Source organism: Mytilus edulis, chromosome 13 (genome assembly GCF_963676685.1).
Source record: "Mytilus edulis chromosome 13, xbMytEdul2.2, whole genome shotgun sequence".
NCBI lineage: Eukaryota > Metazoa > Mollusca > Bivalvia > Mytilida > Mytilidae > Mytilus > Mytilus edulis.
Window position 1 is genome coordinate 73,300,303 of NC_092356.1, and position 22,585 is coordinate 73,322,887.

The 22,585-nt window shown below is 32.5% G+C and overlaps 1 protein-coding gene across 3 annotated transcripts; it reads left to right on the forward strand.

Annotated features, from left to right (window-relative positions):
• The first annotated feature begins 1,338 nt into the window (after positions 1 to 1,338).
• On the forward strand, positions 1,339 to 21,947 carry LOC139501798 (cationic amino acid transporter 4-like). 3 transcript variants are annotated; one of them, XM_071291003.1, is made up of 4 exons: positions 1,339 to 1,465; positions 13,370 to 15,000; positions 16,532 to 16,640; positions 18,228 to 21,947. In XM_071291003.1, exons 2-4 carry the CDS (start codon positions 13,381 to 13,383, stop codon positions 18,425 to 18,427), a joined length of 1,929 nt encoding a protein of 642 aa, XP_071147104.1. In that variant the 5' UTR covers positions 1,339 to 1,465; positions 13,370 to 13,380; the 3' UTR covers positions 18,428 to 21,947. The 3 variants fall into 3 exon arrangements, 2 of the variants coding, with proteins under 2 accessions (XP_071147104.1, XP_071147103.1); XR_011658656.1 differs by lacking the exon at positions 1,339 to 1,465 and adding an exon at positions 6,351 to 6,487 and having other exon boundaries at positions 16,470 to 16,640; positions 18,228 to 18,367; XM_071291002.1 differs by lacking the exon at positions 1,339 to 1,465 and adding an exon at positions 6,351 to 6,487 and having other exon boundaries at positions 18,228 to 20,787.
• Positions 21,948 to 22,585: the final 638 nt, after the last annotated feature.

The window sequence follows — 22,585 nt, forward strand, 5'->3', positions numbered from 1 at the left end:
TGGGCTTTGCTCATTTTTGAAGGCCTTACGGTTGTTAATTTTCCTGTTTCTTTGTTGGTCTCTTGCGAAGAGTTGTCTCATTGGCAATCCTAACACATCTTCTTTATATTGTGTGAATATATATTATTTCTAAACCTCAAGATTGATTATTTATTTGTTCTAATCAAGACATTGGTCATTCTTTGGACATTAAACATCAATATATGGCCAACCATTCTTTACAAGAGGTTTCAACAAGGAATAATTTTAACGCAAAGAAAATAAGGTTTCATCATGAAAACAACTTAAATTTGAATTTCATACATGTATTTGGTGTTGAAGATAATCAACAATTTCATTTTTTACAGAAATTAACACAGATTTAATGTCAATTTCAATTTAAAGATCGAACATAATATAACTATGGTCACTTAAGTTATGAGTCACATGACCTAGCTTATCAGTGGTTAGGGGCCTCGGTGGTCTCAGTAGTCGAACTGCTGTTTCACTAGACTGTCAACTCCGAGGTTGTGAGTTCGACTCGAAACTTAATTGACTATAGTGCTTAACTTGTTTTTGTGTGGTAGACAACATTGACATTAAAAAGATCGTATTAATACAGTGGTTTTGTCATAAAGTGTGTTGAATTGCGCCGTTGTACAGCAAACATCGAATTCTCCCACAAAATGTTATCACGCACTTCAAAATTGTAATTTGGTCCTATAGAGGGCATCAGGTTCTCTCCGATCACTCCGGCTCCCTTCACTAGTGAAAAACGGACCAACATGAAGAGATGACTATATCAGCGTCTTTACTTAAATACTTATAATAAATGTTTTGTTGAAGAATCTATTCTTAGTTTGACGATCAGTATGTGTTGCCGTAGTTGGTAATTGTGTCCTTATTGTGTTGATTATTGTCTATGTTTATATATTTATAATTCATAGTTCATATTAACTTTAATATAGTAATAATTTATGTATTTTTCTTTAATTTTAGATGTATTTGATTATGCATTTTATACTGTATATGTCGGGTTTTGCAGCGCATGTCCGTGCTAAGTGAAGTGTCATTAATTTGAAGAATATACATTTTTAAATTAACAAATTTATTAAGGGCGGGTAAACGTGTACTCTGTGGGTTAACTTATATTTTTTTTATGTTTTGTTTTAGTCATTAGATATTGCATTTTCATTTGAGCTTACCGAATTAGTATATTATCATGTTTTGTTTTATTTATTAAAATATTTTATTTTCATTTGAGCTTGACGAATTAGTGTATCCTCACACGACTTTATATTCGGGTTCGGTTCTGTTAACTGTGCTATTTTAAATCGTATTTAAATATCTACTTACTTATTCAACCGTAACATACAAAAATAACAAAAAGATACATGTGTTTACGTGGCGAGTATACATCATGGCTCATCTTGAAATTGTAGTCTATTGACTTGGTGCAGAATTTACTGAGGTTGGCACCTCTGAGGTAAGTAAGTGTATTTAATGAACACGAAATATGTGACAAAGTTTGTTCATCGTATATACATGTATTTCCGAAAAGGATATATGTACATTATTTGTATTTTGTTCATCATCTTTATTGATCTTACTGACTTTTCCGTGTGTAGATATTGTTTACATGTACCTTTACTTGATCTCGTATACATTTACTTATTTTCTCTAATGATAATTAAATAGAAAATTGACAAATGTCAATCATAAAAAGAATTCTTTCGATGTATGTGTGTGTGTTTTTCTCTTCGGTAGAAGTGTCTTTTTTACGTACCACATTTCGACAATTTGTTACAAAAAGTTGTGGGGAAGAAACATATCTGATTTATCATATATATGGAACTGTAGGCCCTAAGAATAACCAATATAAACTTGTGAATACCAAACTTGTACCACTGAATAATAACGTAAAACTCTATTCATCACAGAAGTATACTTTCCTACATACGGTAGCCATGGCAACTACATTAATTTGCAGGGAAAAAGTTCAAATAAAATTGTATAAGCTAAAATTGGTGCCCATTATTTATTTAAGAATTGAATGCTTCTTTTTGTAAATTTATTGGGGTGTAAAAGCGTTCAACTTGACCGAAGTACATTTTGTATGAAGCGCGGAAGCGCTTCATTCTAAAAATGTACGCACGCATCTTCGCTAGCCAAGGGTTACGATCCACTCCCGCTCCCTTCACCCTTGGCGGATTGAGATAAATTTTCGGAGACACAAGGTAAGGATTTTTATTGGTTGCAGTCAAAACTCGCTGCATCCAATCAAAAAGCGCCTATAACAAGATCACATGTAAATGCATTAAGTGTTTGTAAACAATAACCACGTGTTTATTGTGCAACAAGTCTTTACATCCCTACACATACGACTATATTTAGTGACAACTTGAATGTTTTTAATCAACCTATAGAAGTTACTGTGTATGTTTCATGCACAAATGCATGAATGTTGACGTATATTTTCATTTCCGGCTTTACCAAGTATGTAGAATGTAGATGCTACCGTGTTTTTACCTCCAAATTGAAGAGTTCAAGTGCTACTATCACTACAAAAGTCAAAAAGTCTGAAAAGACCAGTTTTTGTCTGAATTTGCATGAATTTTTACTCGACATTCTTGATTTGTCTTAATAATTTTTTTTAAATCTTGACATTGTATGAATTTGTCTCATAAGGTTCTTGATTTTTCTTGACAAGTGTCTTGACAGTATGAACATTGTCTTAAAATTTCTCGACACTTCCTGTATCATCTGATAAGATTCTGGATTAGTCTTGACCAATTCTTGACTGTCTTAAATTTGTCTCGATCTGTCTTGACATATTCTTGACATTCTTAATAATGTCTCGATCTGTCTTGACACATTCTTGACATTCTTAATGATGTCTGAATATGTCTTGACATATTCCTGACATTCTAAATAATGTCTGAATATATCTCGACACATTCTTGACAGTCTTAAATATGTTTACACTATCTTAACAGTATAAATTTCGCCTAAAAATGTGAACATACTTATTCTGCACTGTTTGTGACATTCTTTTGCTGTTATATACTTATTATGGCTAAACTAAACTTTGAAGAATCAAGGATTAATTTTGTGTAGTAAGATACCCTTTTGGTGCAACATAGTTGGAATACCCTGAATAATCCCCCATGTACTTTGATTTTGATTAATTTTAATTAAACGTTTAATTAATTGTTTTCACTTTGAATATAAGTTGAAGTTGCTGACAAACAGCATTTAGATTTTTGCCATTCGCAAAACTGCCAGTCAAATTTGTTTTACTAAAATAGGTGTCTATAAGGCAGTTTTAAAATGTGACCATGCGTCTCTTTTGGACCCCAAAATTCATCTTTTGGGTTTGTGTGGCTGAAATAAGAGGGGGGGGGGGGCTTTCGTGAAGGTCAAAGACTTAGTTCCTATCTTGATGCAAAAACCTAGTTCAATTTTTAGGACAACCAAAAAAGCATTTTTTATATTTCAATTTGAGTGTTGAATTTTATAAATTTTTAACCAAATAAATATTTTTGATAACTGACCTTCCGAAAAAGAAAAAAATGTTAAGATCTATATTATGCATGTCTGTTTGGGATCCATTTCATAAGACCAATGACTTCTATAGAAAATGGTCCCATTATAAATACATTTTTTATTATTCCTGAGGTAAATAATACTTTTCTTTTAATCTTTGGGAAATATTCAATTTTCAATTCATTTTTTTTCATCAAAATGATGATTTTTATTTTCGTCTATGAACAAACTTTTTAAATTGTAGTGGCATGGTCGGTCAATTGATAATTTGTATGGCTTATTACAGGTAAAGCAGTAATTTCTATTTGACAGTTGCGTGTATTCCGGGGGTGTGGAATATCTTAATTTTATGGGGAACATCCTGTCCATGTGTAATACTTAAAATATATTCCAACAGATGACATTACACAATTTTTATTCTGTTAAATGAATGATTTGTATATCATCATAATTTGCTATTAATATATTAACCACATTTTGGTACAATAATTTTTTTACCATATAAACATTTAATATTATGAATGTAGAATGAAATATGTCTACAGTATGGTTGGTTTTAATCATTTAATTTATAAAATTTAGGAATCAAAATTTGTAATTATTTAAAAACTCAATTTTAAATTGTTTTATATCAACACATCCAAATTTAGATTATTTTAAACATTAGATTTAAACTCAGAACTGTCAAGTAAATTTAAGACACAATTTAAAATGTTCAGAATATGTCAAGATATACTGAGAAAAAACAAAAATGTCGAGAACATGTTGAGAAGTTTCAAGACAGTATTTAAATGTCAAGAATTTGTCAAGAAATTTTAAGACCATATTCAGAATGTCAAGAATATGTCAAGAAATTTTCCTACAAACTTTATATAAATGAGAATTTGTCAAGAAAAATTAAGACACAAGTCATACTTTTTGAGAATGTCGAGTAAAAGTTCATGCAAATCAAGACAAAAACTGGTCTTTTCAGACTTTTAGACTTTTGTAGTGTATTGGTCAAGAATAATGTATTCGGAATGAGCGTGATTTTTATCTTCCGATAGATGGCGCAACATTGTTATCACAAATGTTGGCTCAATTCGCCAAGGGTGAAGAGAGAGGGAGTGGATCGTAACCCTTGGATAGCGAAGATGGTACGCACGGTCAACGCTTTTAAAACCCTATAAAGTTACAAAAAGAAGCATTCAATACTTATAATTATATTTTTTAGCTATGGTCATGAAAACACGAATTTTATATATTTTATTATTTAATTCACCTGTGCACTTTATTGTTGGAGCACGTGTTATCATGAGTGAAAAGTTGTATTGAGCAATGCAACTGCTTACGGAATAACACGTGATGTGCAGTTAGCCATTCAGAATAAAATATTATAATGAAACATACATCTAATGTAATTATTGTTATTTACACTTTGTTATATTTTCCTCCAAACAATATGCCTAAGATCCTGAATTAACTTTCGCACAGGCAAGCCAACGTTTGGAGGTCTACTTAAAAAAAAAAAAAAAAACAGTCTATATATATTTATCAAATAAGCAGCCCAAAAAAGACTGACCTATGTCCGCGTCTGTAGTAAATTTATGTCATTTATTTACACCGCTAATAGATCCATTTAACCCAGTCCTAATTTAACCAAGTCTCAACCTAACCTAAAAAAATAAGCTCTCAACCATTATCTATAACTTTAAACTAAAAACGATTTTGAAGTCGTTAATATATATTTATCTTTGTTACATCTTATATTTTTCACTACTTTTACTAACCTTTGAATGTATATATGTATAAATTTGATAACATACATGATTCAACTCTGTGAACAAGTTGCTGAAGGCCATCACATTTAACATAATTTAATATTCAATCTAAAGTTTGTATATAATCCCACGTGAATGAAATGATAGCCGAAAGAAGAGTAATAAAGGGGTCCTACATTAAAATCCTTTTAATACAAAATACATGTACTTATACTTCTTATTCTTTTGCTTTTAAGTATTATATCAAAGGAGGCTTGAATTTACTAAACGAGGCATGCGTGACTGATTTTATATTCATTGATCAACAAAAACAATTAAGGGGATGCACTTTTGTACACGATTGAATCTTGCAATTGATCTGAGTTAACTATTTGAAACATCATTCCAGTCAGCTAAGAGGTATTTTTGAAAAATTAATTCTGTTTTGTCATGATGTTTGTGTATGTGTTGCTTTGTTTTAATGTAATATATTGTACCTTGTTTTGTGGAGAGGGCTTACATAGGATATGCCTAATGTCCAATCCAATTCAATTTATTTGAAAAAAAATATTGTTTAAACTAAACTCTAAGGCAAGACTAAAAAAGAAAAAAATATTTACAAAAATCCCCCTGACCCCCCCCCCCCCTTCCACCCCCCTTCTAAAAGATAACTCAGATGGTCGTCCCCTAAATAAATGCAGTACTGTATTTTCCCGTTTGGTAGGACAGTTAACGTGAATTTAGACTCAAAAAATAAATGTACAATGTAATCGAGAAACAAGACACGTACTATTAAGTAAACACGTCAATATTAACCTTTAAGAAAGAAAATAGCCATTTTGTATCAAGAACTTCATCAACAATTCTGTTTACACGCAATCGATTATTTTATGAGCAATATTAATTACAGTAATTAATTTAAATTTTGAAGAAAAAAAAATCCCATATAAAGCTTATGGGTATTTTCATGTCTGTATTTTACAAGTAGCCGTCTGTTCGATCGATCCCAATTATCCCCAATCAATGCGGTGAATACCACTGAATTGTCATGGCGAAGAGAAATTGACATCTTTTCTCCTGCTTCTACAAGGATCGATATTTAAATATAGATTGTTGGGCAGTGTATGAATTATTATAATCATCCCGAGATTTGTTCTACACATTGTTTACAGGGGTAATACCTATCGTAATCCGGGGATTAATCAGGTGTAAAAAGATGACAGGTATAGTTTGTTATTATATTTTGTATTGAATGTTTACTTTAATTAAATGACATATTTCACGAATTTGTTCCGTGAAATTGACATTATCAGTTACCATATGGAACATAAAAACATTGCAACTGACGATTTGATAAGAAATATTGTGGATATTAATCCATAATTTTTAATATATACATTACATCTAAAGGTTTACAATAAAATAAACTAATTTCATTTAAAGGATAATTGTGTCTTGATATTAATCTGAAATTCAAACTGACATATTTTTATATGAAATCAATGTCTCATATATGCCATGCAAATATAAGATGCATATGCTTCATAATAAGTTTGGTTAAAATTAAATTAAAAAATAAAATATTTGGATTAACCATATGATATAGTATGTTTGTCGTTCCACCGGTGTAGAATAAGTACTCCTATACGTAAATTCTACTCTACAAGTGTCCATGTATCTGTACTTACTCGATCGTCATATATACACATGGAAAAAAGTATTGCAACACCAAATTGAAATTCAAATTAAAAAAAACACTTTTTATCTTTTTGTTAAATAATTTGTTGAAATAGAACTAGTTAAACATTATTTAAATATCACCTGCGTTTAATCAATAAATATCGACTCTATCAGTTCTTATCTGCACATGCAGCTACTGTCCTCGTAAACACTAAAACAGATGTTTTTATCCTCATTGTTTTCAACACTTAAAATAACCAAGTTTATAAAGTTATGTTATTGACACGTTGTAATTGGTCATCCACAACTCATAACTGCAGGAAGATGGCAGATATCCAGCATGAGGGAAGCAGGTATGTCGCTGTGATAATTGCACGTATTGTTGGTCATCACCATTCCACCATAAGTCGTTTTGAGAATAAAAATCAGGCAAGAAACGATGTTAAAGACCTTCCGAGGTCAAGAAGACCCCCTATAACATCTGCTAGGGAAAATAAAGCATAATGAAGGTTGGTCAGAAGGAAACACATTGCAAACAATACAATCCTAAAAAGAGAATGATGACCATACATGAGCCTTTAAACAAACACTGTTCGAGATCGGCTCATCGCTACTGGTTATCATGCGATAATTTCATTTCGGGGACCTTTGCCTACGAACAGACACACATATACCCCTATCCAATATAGTGCAGAGCTCGCCAAAGTTGGAAATTAGCGTCGTGGAGGCAGATCCATTGTTCCAATGGAATTCGGTTTATCTTCCTTGGCCCAATCGTATCCCGAATTGGAACCATATCGAGCATATATGGGACACTATTGGGCGTAAAGTGCATTAAAGAACACACAAGTAATCAAACAAGTCATGAAATAAACAATACTCTTCGTCAATAATGGTTAATGCTAGCTTAGCAACAAATTAGTCGACTTATGGCAGGAATCAGAAGACGTTAAGATGCAGTTATCCATTTGAATGAAGGCTGCGCACAAAGTACTAATTCTTTGGCGTATAACGATCAACCATGATGTGAACAATCATCTAAAGATTAATTTTGAAATGTCTGACATTGTAAAGTTCGACTACAGTAAAAGTTGTAAAATGCATTTTTTTTGTACAAAAAACACTTCATTTTGTTATAAAAATTTTGGTTACATAAAACCTTTTTTTTTCATACATTTTTTGTTCGTTTGAAAGCCAATGTTATAATTAACTACGTTTCAATATTATTTTACAAATATTTTATCATATTCCATCCAAAATAAGAGACAGATTTTTCAAGTTTTAAAAAAATCAAGGTGTTGCAATAGTACTTTTTTCCATGTGTATACATGTATATAGATATAGAAAGATAGGTATGAGTGCCAATGAGACAACTCTCCATCCAAGTCATAATTTATAAAAGTAAACCATTATAGATCAAGGTACGGTATTCAAATCGGAGCCTTGGCACACACCGAACAACAAGCTATAAAGTGCCCCAATAAAAGTGCATGCACATAGGTTTCGTTTGTGTCTTTTTTTTGAAAGGGACCCCGACCACAATTATGTAGCTACATCATTATATGATAAATACACTTTCATTTTACAATTACCACTTAGAAAGGTTGGTTTGCAAGCCCAACTCCTCCTCTGCACCTGCATTAAACTCAAGCTTTTGTTTTGTTTTATTTTAACCGAGCATGTTCAACACGGATCTTAACTATATCCTATGCTAACTGCTTCCTTGCTAAACTGACCCTTGTACATTAACATACATAAGTCTTAGATGCATGATTTTTTAAAGTAGTTGTTAGTGGCTTTGAACTAGCTGTCATTAACTGCGAGTACTCTCAGATCTGTACTTCGTGTTTTTTTTGTGTTTCTGGGGTGTACAAGTACCCGGCCACGTCCACTTGTATTTGTAGTATTTGTATTTTTATCCATCTGATGAGATAAGCCTTTTTCAACTGGTTTTTATATTTCGTTCTTATGTTGCACTGTTACCCCACTGTCCCAGGTTAGGGGAGGGTTGGGATCCCGCTAGCATGTTTAGCCCCGCCAGATTCTGTATGTATGTGCCTGTTCCAGGTCAGGGGCCTGTAATTCAGTGGTTGTCGTTTGTTTATGTGTTACATATTTGTTTTTCGTTCATCTTTTGTTGATGAATTAGGCCGTTAGGTTTTCGTTTGAATTGTTTTACAATGTCATTTCGGGGCCTTTTATAGCTAACTATGCAGTATGGGCTGTGCTCATTGTTGAAGGCCGTACAGTGACCCATAGTTGTTAATTTTTGTGACATTTGGTCTCTTGTTGAGAGTTGTCTCATTGGTAATCATACCACATCTTCTTTATTATAATGAATTCCAAATACAAAACCTTCTGTTTTGTTTTATTTTAACCGAGTATGTTCAACACGGATCTTAATTATATCCTATGCTAACTGCTTCCTTGCTTAACTGATCCTTGTACATTAAACATACATTAGTCTTAGATGCATGATTTTTTAAAAGTAGTTGTTAGTTGCTTTGAACTAGCTGTCATTAACTGCGAGTACTCTCAGATCTGTACTTAGTGTTTTTTGTGTGTTCTGGGATGTACAAGTACCCGGCCACGTCCACTTGTATTTGTAGTATTTGTATTTTTATCCACCTGATGAGATAAGCCTTTTTCAACTGATTTTTATAGTTCGTTCCTATGTTGTACTGTTACCCCACTGTCCCAGGTTAGGGGAGGGTTGGGATCCTGCTAACATGTTTAACCCCGCCACATTCTGTATGTACATGTATGTGCCTGTTCCAAGTCAGGGCCTCTAATTCAGTGGTTGTCGTTTGTTTATGTGTTACATATTTGTTTTTCGTTCATCTTTTGTTGATGAATTAGGCCGTTAGGTTTTCGTTTGAATTGTTTTACAATGTCATTTCGGGGCCTTTTATAGCTGACTATGCAGTATGGGCTGTGCTCATTGTTGAAGGCCGTACAGTGACCCATAGTTGTTAAATTTTGTGACATTTGGTCTCTTGTGGAGAGTTGTCTCATTGGTAATCATACCACATCTTCTTTATTATAATGAATTCCAAATACAAAACCTACTGTATGTATGTGCCTGATCCAAATCAGGAGTCTGTAATTCAGTGGTTGTCGTTTGTTTATGTGTAACATATTTGTTTTTCGTTTATCTTTTGTTCATAAATTAGGTCGTTAGTTTTCTCGTTTGAATTGTTTTACATTGTCATTTCGGGGCCTTTTATAGCTGACTATGTGGTATGGGATTTGCTCATTGTTGAAGGCCGTACGGTGACCTATAGTTGTTAATTTCTGTTTAATTTTTGGTCTCCTGTGGAGAGTTGTCTCATTGGCAATCATACCACATCTGCTTTTTTTTTCTTTTTTTTTCTTTTTTATATATATATGAGGATTGGTCTAAGATATGTTAGATATTAAAAAAAAAAAAAAACTTTTAGTGAAACTCACGTGAAATCAGTTGCCTGGTCTTTTTTCTCCAGTGACGTATGGTACAGTTGTTATAGCTACTGGTATCATCTATGTCGGTATATTTCTTTTAATATAATTGAGAAAGGGGAATGGGGAGTTTGTTGAAAGAGCAGCAACCCGACAAAAGAGCAGAAACCAGCCGAAGGCCACCAATGCAATGGGACTTAACACAGCGAGAAAATCTCGTACCTGGAGGCGGGGTGCAGTCACAGACTAAACTCTTATAAGTTTATATTAAAAAAACACGACTGATATAAATCAGGAATCTGGATATTAAAATAGTTCTTTATATTGATATCGTGTTCTATGCTCATCTCACATAATTAGGTGTTAACTATTGAAACATTTACCGCCTACTAAGACTTAAACGACACCAGAACATGACATGAACTAATTACATTCGTTTAAGGAAGTGTATTTTCTAACAGATCTAGATATCCAGGGAGAATATTATATAACGTAGAAAAACATGTTTAATTTATTTAATGGACAAGCAAACAACATGTAGCAAAAAAAAAAATCCAATTATTTTCTTAGAATAATTGACGATGAATATGTTTAGATGACAATAAGGAGTTGTTATATGATTGCCAATGCGAAAAACATCATTCAGAGCCCATACCAGGTGGATGCAAATATGGGCAGCCATAGGCCATTCTCAGGTTTCAACACCAAAATATAGCAAACACCAATTCCGTAAAGTCAGCTCGGCCGACATCTTAAGATGATTGTGATTACAGATTGAAATGAGACACCCTTAGTTATGACAAAAAAGTAATATCTGAATTACACAGATTCCTGACTTGGTTCGGTTGAGTTAGTTTTATTCAATGAATAGTCAATTTCACTTATTTTATATAGAGAAGGCAGTAGGTTGTTCCATTTGGATTGTTTTATGCAATTCATGTTGTATCCCTTTATAGCTTACCGTTCGGTGAGAGCCGATGCCGTAATTTAACCAATATAATTCATTTTAATTGTTTACACATTGTGACTTGGATGGAGAGCTGTCTCATTGGCACTCATACCACATCTCCAACATTCATGTTTGAATAGTTTTATTTTGATATTTATTTTAATATCTACGAAGCACATGATATAAAAAAGAAGATGTGATATGATTGTCAATTAGGCAACTCTCCGCAAGAAACAAAATGACACAGAAGTTAACAACCATATGTCACCGTACGGCCTTCAACAATGAGCAAAGCCCGTACCGCATAGTTAGCTTTAAATGGTTCAAAAATGACAATGTCAAACAATTGAAACGAGAAATCTAACGGCCTAATTTATATAAGTCAAACACCAGATTCAAACATCCTCGAGCTCTTCTTTCTGAAAGTGTCATGGTGTTGTGTTCTATCATACATGGTGTTTTTATTACTTGTTTTGCTGTCGTTCCTGTAGTCAAGGTGTTGTCTTGTCCTTAGTTCGTGTTTTTCTGTTGTTCCTGTAGTCAAGGTATTGTCTTGTCCTTAGTCCATGTTTTTCTGTTGTTCATGTAGTCAAGGTGTTGTCTTTTCCTTAGTACGTGTTTTGTTGTCGTTCCTGTAGTCAAGGTGTTGTCTTTTCCTTAGTCAATAGATATAGGAAGATGTGGTGTGAGTGCCAATGAGACAACTCTCCATACAAATAACAATTTAAAAAGTAAACCATTATAGGTTAAAGTACGGCCTTCAACACGGAGCCTTGTCTTTCGTTTAGTCATTGTGTTATTTTTCTTTCAATCATTATGATCATGACTTTCCTTTGTTTTTGTGAACTGTTTTTTTTTCTTTCATATTTATCTTTTTTGGTCATGGTGCTTATTTTACTATTCTACTGAACTCTTAAAAATATAGACAAGTATTGAATGAGTATTTTAACGAGATTTTATCTTATACCTTTTGGATATCTGACTATGCATATGATGAACATAATAGCACCAAATAAGCCACCATTGTGTATCAGTTCTAAGACGAGGTGTGTTTTCATTTTGAACATAAGCTATTAGCAATTATGATGTAAGTGCTACCTAGAACAATGGATAGACAAATTCCTTCCCATCAAATTGCTAACCACATTTTCCCTGTGTATTCCTTTTAAAAGTTAAAACATTACAGATCGGTCTAGACTGACTCCTTCCGATAACATTCATTTCCATTACCGTTTCTTTTCGCTTTTAAGAACCTAAACAAATGTAAATACATATTTGTTGTTTATGGAATGAAAAAACAATACATCAGTGCACTTGGATAAAAGATTAAAGTTACAAGGCTTTTATTGCTAGATTAATTAATGTGTATGTGTGTCGTTTGTTTTGGTCATATTTAATATGAGGGTATCTCGCCTTTTGACAACATATCAATTCATAGGTGGTTTGACTATCCAAAGTAGTGATTGTAAGAGACCAATTCAAACCATTGTTTTTAGCATTTAAGGTAAAAATTGGGAGCCAAAAAAAATCAAAATTGTTACCTCCCTTTCATTGTTGAGAAAAGGGGAGTGTACCGTACATTATATGAACTTCATTGTCCTTGTCCGTCGCCTATATAGACGATTAATAACATCGCTTCACTGTCCTTGTCCGTCGCCTATATAGACGATGAATAACATCACAATACTTTGTTTGATAAAAGTTTTGGCAGATCTGGCAATGGAAAAATAATCAATATCTGTTACATATATTATCTCATTGAAAATGTTTTAGTTTATAACTGGCCTTTTTATACTTTAATTTTAGAAATTTAGAAAAGATTTTAGATTAATGATGATCAATTGACACGGACGGCACAGAAACATTATAAAAAGGAAACACAACTAAAACATGATAAACATAAGAAGATGTGGTATGAGCGCCAATGAGACAACTCTCAATCCAAATCACAATGTGTTAAAGTAAACCATTATAGGTCATAATGCATATATTAAAAAATGATCATTAGGATATGAAGATGTCCTCATTTTAATTGCAGAAGGAGAGACCATGTCATCAAAGGCGAAGGAATGTTTACATGGCATTGTCAAAGCCATGACGCGCAAGAAAAAACTCACAGATGATATGTACGAGACCCCATTAAAAAGATGCCTAACAACCTTCGATCTAACGTTACTTGGAATTGGTCACATGATAGGTGCTGGTGTCTATGTTCTAACTGGAACCGTTGTCAAGGATTTAGCTGGACCGTCTGCTATTTTGTCCTACCTCTTTGCGGGCTTTGTTGCTTTGCTAGCTGCCCTTTGTTATTCTGAATTTGGCGCCAGAGTACCAAAAGCGGGATCGGCATACACGTACACGTTTGTTGCTATTGGAGAACTTATGGGTTTCATAATTGGATGGAATATTATTCTAGAACATTTACTAGGGGCATCATCTGTAGCCCGAGCCTGGAGTGGTGCAATTGATTCTTTATTTAATGGTGCTATCAGAAATGGTACTATAGAACATATCGGACACTTAGGAAAAGATTCCAAGTGGATCTCTGATTATCCCGATTTTATCGCATTCACAATATCAATAATCATTTTTATTGTAATAGCATCTGGAGCAAAGTTTACAATGAACTTCAACAACGTTTTTACTTTAATCAACGCAATTGTTATAATATTCGTCATTTGCGCTGGATTTTACTTCGCTGATCTTGCAAACTGGACTGATCCAAAAAGAGGCGGATTCTTCCCGCATGGTTTCGGAGGAACACTATCTGGTACAGCTACGTGCTTCTTTGCATTCGTAGGATTTGAAGGAATTGCAGTTGCTGGGGAAGAAGCGAAAAAGCCCGAAAAGTCTATCCCATTCGGCACTTTTCTTGCGTTGTCTATCGTATCCCTACTATATGTGCTAGCAACAATTGCTTTAACCCTTATGGTACCGTACACTGAAGTATCCCCAACAGCAGCATTTCCGATGGCCTTTGCAACACGTGGAGCTCATTGGATAAAAGTAATTGTTGCATTTGGTACTCTATTTGGACTAACAACTTCACTGTTAGGATCTGCTTTCTCCGTCACAAGAGCAATTTATGCAATGGCTTCAGATGGTTTGTTGTTCTCTGTTCTAGGTTATGTTCATCCAAGAACACAAACACCAGTCGTGGGAATTGCCGTCTTTGGATTGATATCAGCGTTTATGTCACTGATGTTTGAAATCGAAACACTTGTAGAGTTTATGTCGATTGGAACACTGTCTGCGTACACTATCGTAGCTGCTGCTGTAATAATCGTCCGGTACCAGTCTGTTGGAGACTGCCAGTTTAAATTGAAACCGGAAGAAGAAGATTTAGATACAGCTGCTTCCGGTGTTAATGAAGAAAGTGCAATCATTAAAAAATCCAAAAGTCATGACGATTTTGGAAAGTTGAAGGAAAAACTACGCCATCTTCCAATTCTTAAAACAGTACCAGCAGGCAGAGCAGCTCTTTATGCGACATATTCCATTATCGTATTTATTATATCTTTCTGTTTAGTTTTGATAGTAGGATTTGATTATCTCCGAGATGGTGCTTGGTGGGCTATCATGTTAGAAATACTGTTTGCAGCTGGTATGGTTATTTGCTATCTAATCATGATTGCACACGAGAAAAATGATGCATTTATAACATTTCAGGTAAGCAGTTTTATTTATTTTTATGCAAATGAGGCTGTTTCTAAAAAAAAGATACGGTTTTGGTAAATATAAGTGGTCAAATTTTTTATTCTATGTCAAGATAAAGATGATGTTTATGAATTTGTCAAGTTTTTACTGTTGATTCGTACGATTTTCTGAAGATTGCATGGTTTTCTGGCTCTTAATATAAAAACGCTTATCAAAACCTCAACAAATATAATTAATTCCACGGACCGATCTAAAGCAATTACTGTGTTTAGATAATGGGAATGAATCGGAACGGTTAAAAGTCGACACAAAATCGTTTTTCATTTGATTTATAACCCTCCCACACACTCATACTAAGAGATTAGATAAGATGAAACTGTACGAAAAAAAGCAATGTCTAGGATAAATTGAATGCGATTGCGAATACATTTTATACACAAATATACAAAGAAATTCGAGTGTAGGAGCTTTTAATGCAATACAATTGAGAATGAACACGGAGAATGTGTTAAAGAGACATCTCGACCAAAGAGCAGATAACAGCCGAAGCCACCGAAGAGTCTTCAATGCAGCGAGAATATACCTCACCCGGAAGCGTTCTTCAGCTGGCCCCTAAACAAAAATTATTACTAGTTCAATTATAATGGATGTCATACTAAACTCCGAAATATATAAAAGAAACTAAAATGTAAAACCATACGTACAAAATGTATACATACATGTGATTGTGTGGTTTAATTGGCAAATTGTACATAAATTGGAGCACGTAATATTTCGAATTTTATAAAAGAAAGTATAAATGCATTGTGTGCTTTTAATCAACTTTTAAATGCATCTAGATATCTAATAAATGACGTTCTTACACGTCTAAAGGATATAATCGCTATCAAATGTGTAAATCTTGTCAATAAATATACGTATAAGTGAAAATGTATATGAACATAGCCCAACAAATGTGCATTTTTTCACTTTCCTTTTAAATCCAAACCTAGATTTGTATGAAAATTAAATACACATTCTGTAAACATAAATGTTAAGTTGTTGTGTAGAGATATTTTAAAAAGTGATCATTATTTGTAATGCATGCATAATAAGAATCATAACATGTTGATATCAGCTGAATATTCTCTACGAGACTGATACTCTTGTGATAGCCATAACAAATGCTGGTGTGGTCTGGCTTACAGCGCTTTGTGTAGAAAAAAATGTCTGATACAAACAGTCCTCATGAATCAGTCTTTTATTTATTTTAGAAGAAATTGGATTGCATTAGAACACTATATACACTAACACACTTAATTTTGGAGCTAAACGTAGACAGGAAAAAATAGTAGGTTACAAAGGTAAAATTGTAAACCCATTAGTCAAATATAAATTGACACCATGGGAAAAAACTTCCTGAAAAATAACCAAAAGATAAGCAATAGTAAATATGTACAAAACGTAAAATATCAGTTACATTATATTTCTTGCCGTTTCAGATGCCATTTGTACCAGTAATACCATGTCTCAGCATGTTTTGTAATGTCTTTTTCCTTTTCAGATGCCATTTGTACCAGTTATACCATGTCTTAGTATGTTTTGTAATGTTTGTTTGATGATGACGTTGAACCATCTGACGTGGATTCGACTTGCCATTTGGGTTGCTATAGGTATGTCGAAACCATAAACTATAATGTTAGGATATCAGTTTTTGTAACATTATTATCGACATGTTAATTGAACCATGTATCAATTTTGTAACAATAAATTTATAGGCAAGGTTTATTTTTAGACATATAAAACTTTGGTAGCACTGCATTGACAGGTATGCATCGAACACGTTTCTTTTTTGGTGACATCGTTTTATGTTCAAGATTCGAATAGTTATCAATTTAAATGAACTGTATTGTATTGGCAAGATTGGACCAGTCATCATTTAGTTGACATTGTTTTATGGGAAAAATTAGAATATATATAGCATCTACCATTTTAGTATTTTATAATATCCGTATAACCAGCAGCTATATGAAATTTATTTTAAGGTAGTTGATTGAATTATACTACCCGTCATAAATAACTACTCTAACGGAACAATAGTTTAGCCCAGTAGTCGGCGCTTCTGTGTTGATTTGAGTTATCATTGATATGTTCATAATTATAAATTATAACTGTTAACAAAATTTGAATTTTTGAAAATACTAAGGCTTTTCTACCTCAAGAATAGATTACCTTAGCTGTTTTTGGCAAAACCTTTAGGACTTTTTGGTTCTCAATGCTCTTCAACTCCGTATTTTATTTGGCCTTTTAACATTTTTTTATTCGAGCGTCACTCGCGTCTGGCGTAAATATAAAATTTCAATCCTGGTATCTATGATGAGTTTATTTACTTCAATGTCAAAGCAATAACAAAAATATTTAGACGGCAACATGTGGTTCTCAAAGTACTGATTTAAATAAAAAGATATGTGTAATATACAAAAATCCAGCGACGTCGAACAGGAATTACATTTAGTGGTCAATATACGGTCTAAAACATATTCACAGACAAACATCTAAACACTATACAAGATCTGTAATAACCCCAAATAACGAATGGTCAAGAACATGTTGATGTAAAGACTAAAAGTGTTTCTAACAGGCAAAAGTGCATTTGGTAAGATTGACATAGTTTGAGTCATATCATTTTATATAAAATTAAGAAGATATGGTATATTTGACATTGAGATAACTATTCACCGGGGACGAAATGACGTAGAAGTTAGCAACATTACGTTGCTATTCGCGCAAGTATTGTATTTGACTATAAAATATGAATTGATGTTTTTACCTCAAAAGAAGTATGGAATGACTGAAAGCTATTGATGTGGTATGAGTGCCAATGAGACAACTCTCTCATCCAAATCACAATTTGTAAAAGGTAACCATCATAGGTCAATGTACAGTCTTCAACACGGAGCCTTTGCTCACACTTAACAACAAGCTACAAAGGGCCCCAAAATAACTAGTGTAAAACCATTCAAACGGGAAAACCAACGGTCTAATCGATATAAAATACGAAAAATGAGAAAACTCATGAACCGCATCAACAAACGACAACTACTGAACATTTGAAGGACAAATTTTAACCTCTTTTAAAGATAATATCATCGTAAAATGCTGAGTGTAAAATATCGAGTTTTATCAAATTCCTCGGATGAAATATGACAATCAAATTAATCTTGCACATGTAACTATCCAAATTAAATATTTGTCCTCAGGTTTATTGCTGTATTTCTGTTATGGTATTTGGCACAGTCACGAGCGAAATCAGCCGGAAGTCTATGATCAGATGATTAATTATACGGGCGATGCAGAACTGACTACTTCAATGCAAAGGCTGGAGGAAGATATACGAGAGCAACAACCAAAACGTAACACAGAAGAAGCTTATGTCCAAGATTCATATGGATCTATGTAAAGCCATCTTTTCAAAATCTAAAGCATTGCTAACGTTACGTACACAATTTATATGGATCTCTATAAAGTCGTAATTTCAAAATCTAAAGCATTGTGTATAATGTTGCGTACAAGATTCATATGGTTCTATGTAAAGTCACCTTTTTAAAATCTGAAACATTGCTAGTAATGTTAAGTACAAGATTTATATTGATCTATATAAATAACCTCAGATTTAAAAAAAAAACTTGTTGTTAATGTAACGTACACAATTCATATGGATCATTGTAAAACCACCCTTTTCAGATTCTAAAGCATTGTTGGTAATTTTATGTACAAGATTCATATGGATCATTGTAAAGCAACCATGTGAAGCAGTTGTTGGTTATATATTCAAACATTTATTATGTTCTAATTAATGGTTAATCATTGAAGTACGAACAATGAAATTATCCATAATCCTTTAGAGTCTAAAACTGCAAATTTAAAAAGATGTTATAAAAATGAATGGTATTGACCTAAACATCCTAAAAAATGTCCACTTCTGTTGTAAATAGCATAGATGGCAAATAATAAAGGTGGAATTGTGCAATAATTTACATTCAAGGTGTTTCTTTTCAAAGGACTGGCTGAAACTGACAGCATTGTCACCTTTACCATACAAAAGGTGCCGTTTTCAAAAGGAGACATGAAATTGAGTTACTAGTATCTTGTAAATAAAAAATGTTAATATCAAATCATTTTTTCCCCGAAATGTTACAATTTTATTATTTCAAACCAAGAAACGTGAAATTTTTGTTTTGTTTTAAAATGAAATAACATAAAAAAAGTCTTAAATTATCCGACCGTGGGAATAGAGTTTAAAGAAACACATGCGTGTCAGTTTATAAAGGTTATATTATTTTTTAAATTTTGAAAAAAGCTTTAATAGCTGCAAGGTTTTGAATGTCAAGAATATGTACAGCATTATTGCATTGTTTAGTTGGACGCTGCCAAAATACACATTTGTTTAGTTCATGTTGACTATACTGTTTACATGTAGATTATATACAATCTTTTGAGATGAACTTGATTTTTGTAATGATCAGCATCAAGACATATGTTTTATGTTTCATTTTCGCCATTCATTTGTATATAATGATTTCATGTTCATTGTTAGTTCATTCATCAGTATTAATTATGCTGTAATTTATCTGAAATCGAAGATGAAGACCACTTTTTCCTTACCTGTCCCTCATACATTCTTGATCTGTGGATCTGTATAAACATACTGAAAAAAGTAAACTGAAAACAGTCAGTCTTCATTTGAATTATTGCAGTATATTGTTTTTTAAACACATCAAGTATAATCTGTTATTATTTTTCCAAAAATTTGTCAATTTCTAATTGTTTGAATTACTTTCTAACTTTGTTGAACAAATGTTGATATTGTTATGCCAACCTTATATGGAATAACATGTCATTTCTTGCTAAATTTTAAATAATATGTGTAATATTAAACTTACAACACAAATGATTCTTTGAAAACACAATTCGTTTATTCAATATTCTTTTTAAAATAATTAAAAGTATTTTACACTCTGAAAGATTGGGCAAGAATAAATTAAAAAGAAATGCATTAAAAACATTAACAAATAGAAATTTATAAATTTACACAAACATCAGATTATTCATTGAAAATATAATGGTCATAACTTTTTTGCATTCATATGTGGCTTACACAACTGATTATCGCATAATGTTTGAAGCACGTGTCATAAATCTAATTTGAATTATTCATTTTTCATTTTATATTCTCCATTAAAAAGTCTCGAACCATTTCCCTGGAAAGTATTTATAACTCAGCTATTTCTTTTAAAGGAATTGAATATAATTTCACAGAATAAATGAAACGAACAGCCTCCAGGTTTTCCTGGTTAAGATACAACAATCTGTATAAATATCTAACATGGCCGCTAAGCTATAAAACGTCTCGCTAGGAAATCACTATAAGTGCTTCAAATGGGTTTTGTATAACCATACACGTTCAAGCTTTATCACGCTATTATACTTAAGTTCCAATGTTTAATCCATTTCTGATTAAATCGTGAAGGGTTTATATAGTGTTGACCTTTTGTTGCTGGTATCCATGAGAACAAAATTCTAGCATGTCGAGTAATTATGGAAAGGACTTTTGAAAACATTAGCTAAATGTATTGGGTATAATTCAAAGAGAAAACTTTTATAATTAACAAAACAAAATCCATTGATAATTAGAATTGGTGTCTGGTAGGGGTTTTCTAATGGACTAGATATTTTTTTCTTTTAACAAAGATAAATTATTAATGGATGTAAAGCCAGTCATAATATTCGTAAAAGGTTAAAAAAAAAGAAGAAAAAAAAGAGAAGACATTAACAAGTCGAGGTACACGAGTGAAAAGTTTATGTTAAATTGTATTTAAGGTTTTAATCGGTGTTCATTCAAAAATGTTTCGATTGCATGATTGACATATAGAAAAAGTCGGAGTTTCAATAAGGTTGTCGGCAGCCGGATTAGAATGAACATTTTAATCCTTGTAAACTAATGTTTTTTCTACATTTATGTATTTCATGTGTGTACTGTCTTTACACTGTTCACGTCCTGATTGGTTAATATCTCATATGTGGACCCCACTTAAGTTTTAATGTTTAGATTGGTTAAGACGTCATATGTGGACCCCACTTAAAACGTTCAGGTTGGTTAAGACGTCATATGCAGACCATGTGATTGTTCTTAGAAATGAAACCAAACTGAAGTAAACATCTGAAGTACATGTCACATTTGTCTGTCATTGAATCTTTTGAGTGAAATAGTTTCCGTCCTTCTTAATATAATATATTTATGAAATATTCAAGAATTATTCCATCTGTACAAATTAATATACTGTTTACTAATACATTACTTTTCTACTTTTGAAAATATATCATAATTTGTTTCACTAAACTTATAATAGTTTGTTTCAAAAAGCGTTTTCTTTTAACTTAACTCATTTCGCTGAGTATCGTTTTCAAAACGTATCGTATTTAATATATAGATTTTATTTAAAAGAATGTTTTTTTATATGAAATTAAGCAAACATCTTCAAATGAAAAATGCAAAAATCAAAATGACCAAACATATATCTGAAAATTACGCATTAGTATATGTCCAGGCAGGTTCAAAGGAACATGACTTTTTTTCCAAAATAAAATGTTTTTTTTTTACAAAACTATGGACTAGTTTGCGAAATCGAGTGCGCTCAATTTTATTTTTGATGGAAATTATTTGCCTCGTGCAAGGGGACGTAACAACAATATAATCATACAGTGTTACATGTTGTAAAACATATAAATATGTTAAATGTTAGTTTAATAAATATTTTATTAAATGTGCCTGTGCATATTTTTTCTAGAAAAAAATAATTAAAATGATTATATTCTAAATTAAAAATAAAGTCAGACACTAAATTGTTGTTCTATTAACATGTTATAATGAGTTGATCTTTTATTTTGTTGAAAATAAAATTTATTTTATATGTATAGAATTTGTTATTTTTTACATAAATTATTCGAAATACTAACAATTTTCTTATCCCAGGCATAGATTACCTTAGCCTTATTGGGATAACTTGTTTGGAATTTCGGGTCTTCAATTCTCTTGAACTTTATTATTGTTTGGCTTTCTATCTTTTTTTTAACCTGAGCGTCACTGATGAGTCTTATGTAGACGAAACGCGCGTCTGGCGTAACAAAGTTTAAGCCTGTTACCTTTGACAACCATTAACACCACTGAATTGATGCCACTGCTGGTGGACGTTTCGTCCCAGAGGGTATCACCAGCCCAGTAGTCAGCACATTGGTCTTGACATAAATATCAATTATATGGTCGTTTTTATAAATTTATTGTTTGGAAAAGTGTAAATTATTCGAAATACTAAGCATTTTCTTATCCCAGGCATAAATTTACCTTAGCCGTATTTGGCACAACTTGTTTTGGAATTTAGGGTCCTCAATGCTCTTGAACTTTATACTTGTTTGGCTTTATAACTTTTTATTATCTGAGCGTCACTGATGAGTCTTATGTAGACGAAACGCGGATATGGCGTACCATATTATAAGTGTCTGTTACCTTTGATAGCTATTTACCGCTGTTCAAAAGTAAAAAATCGATTGAAAGAACGCA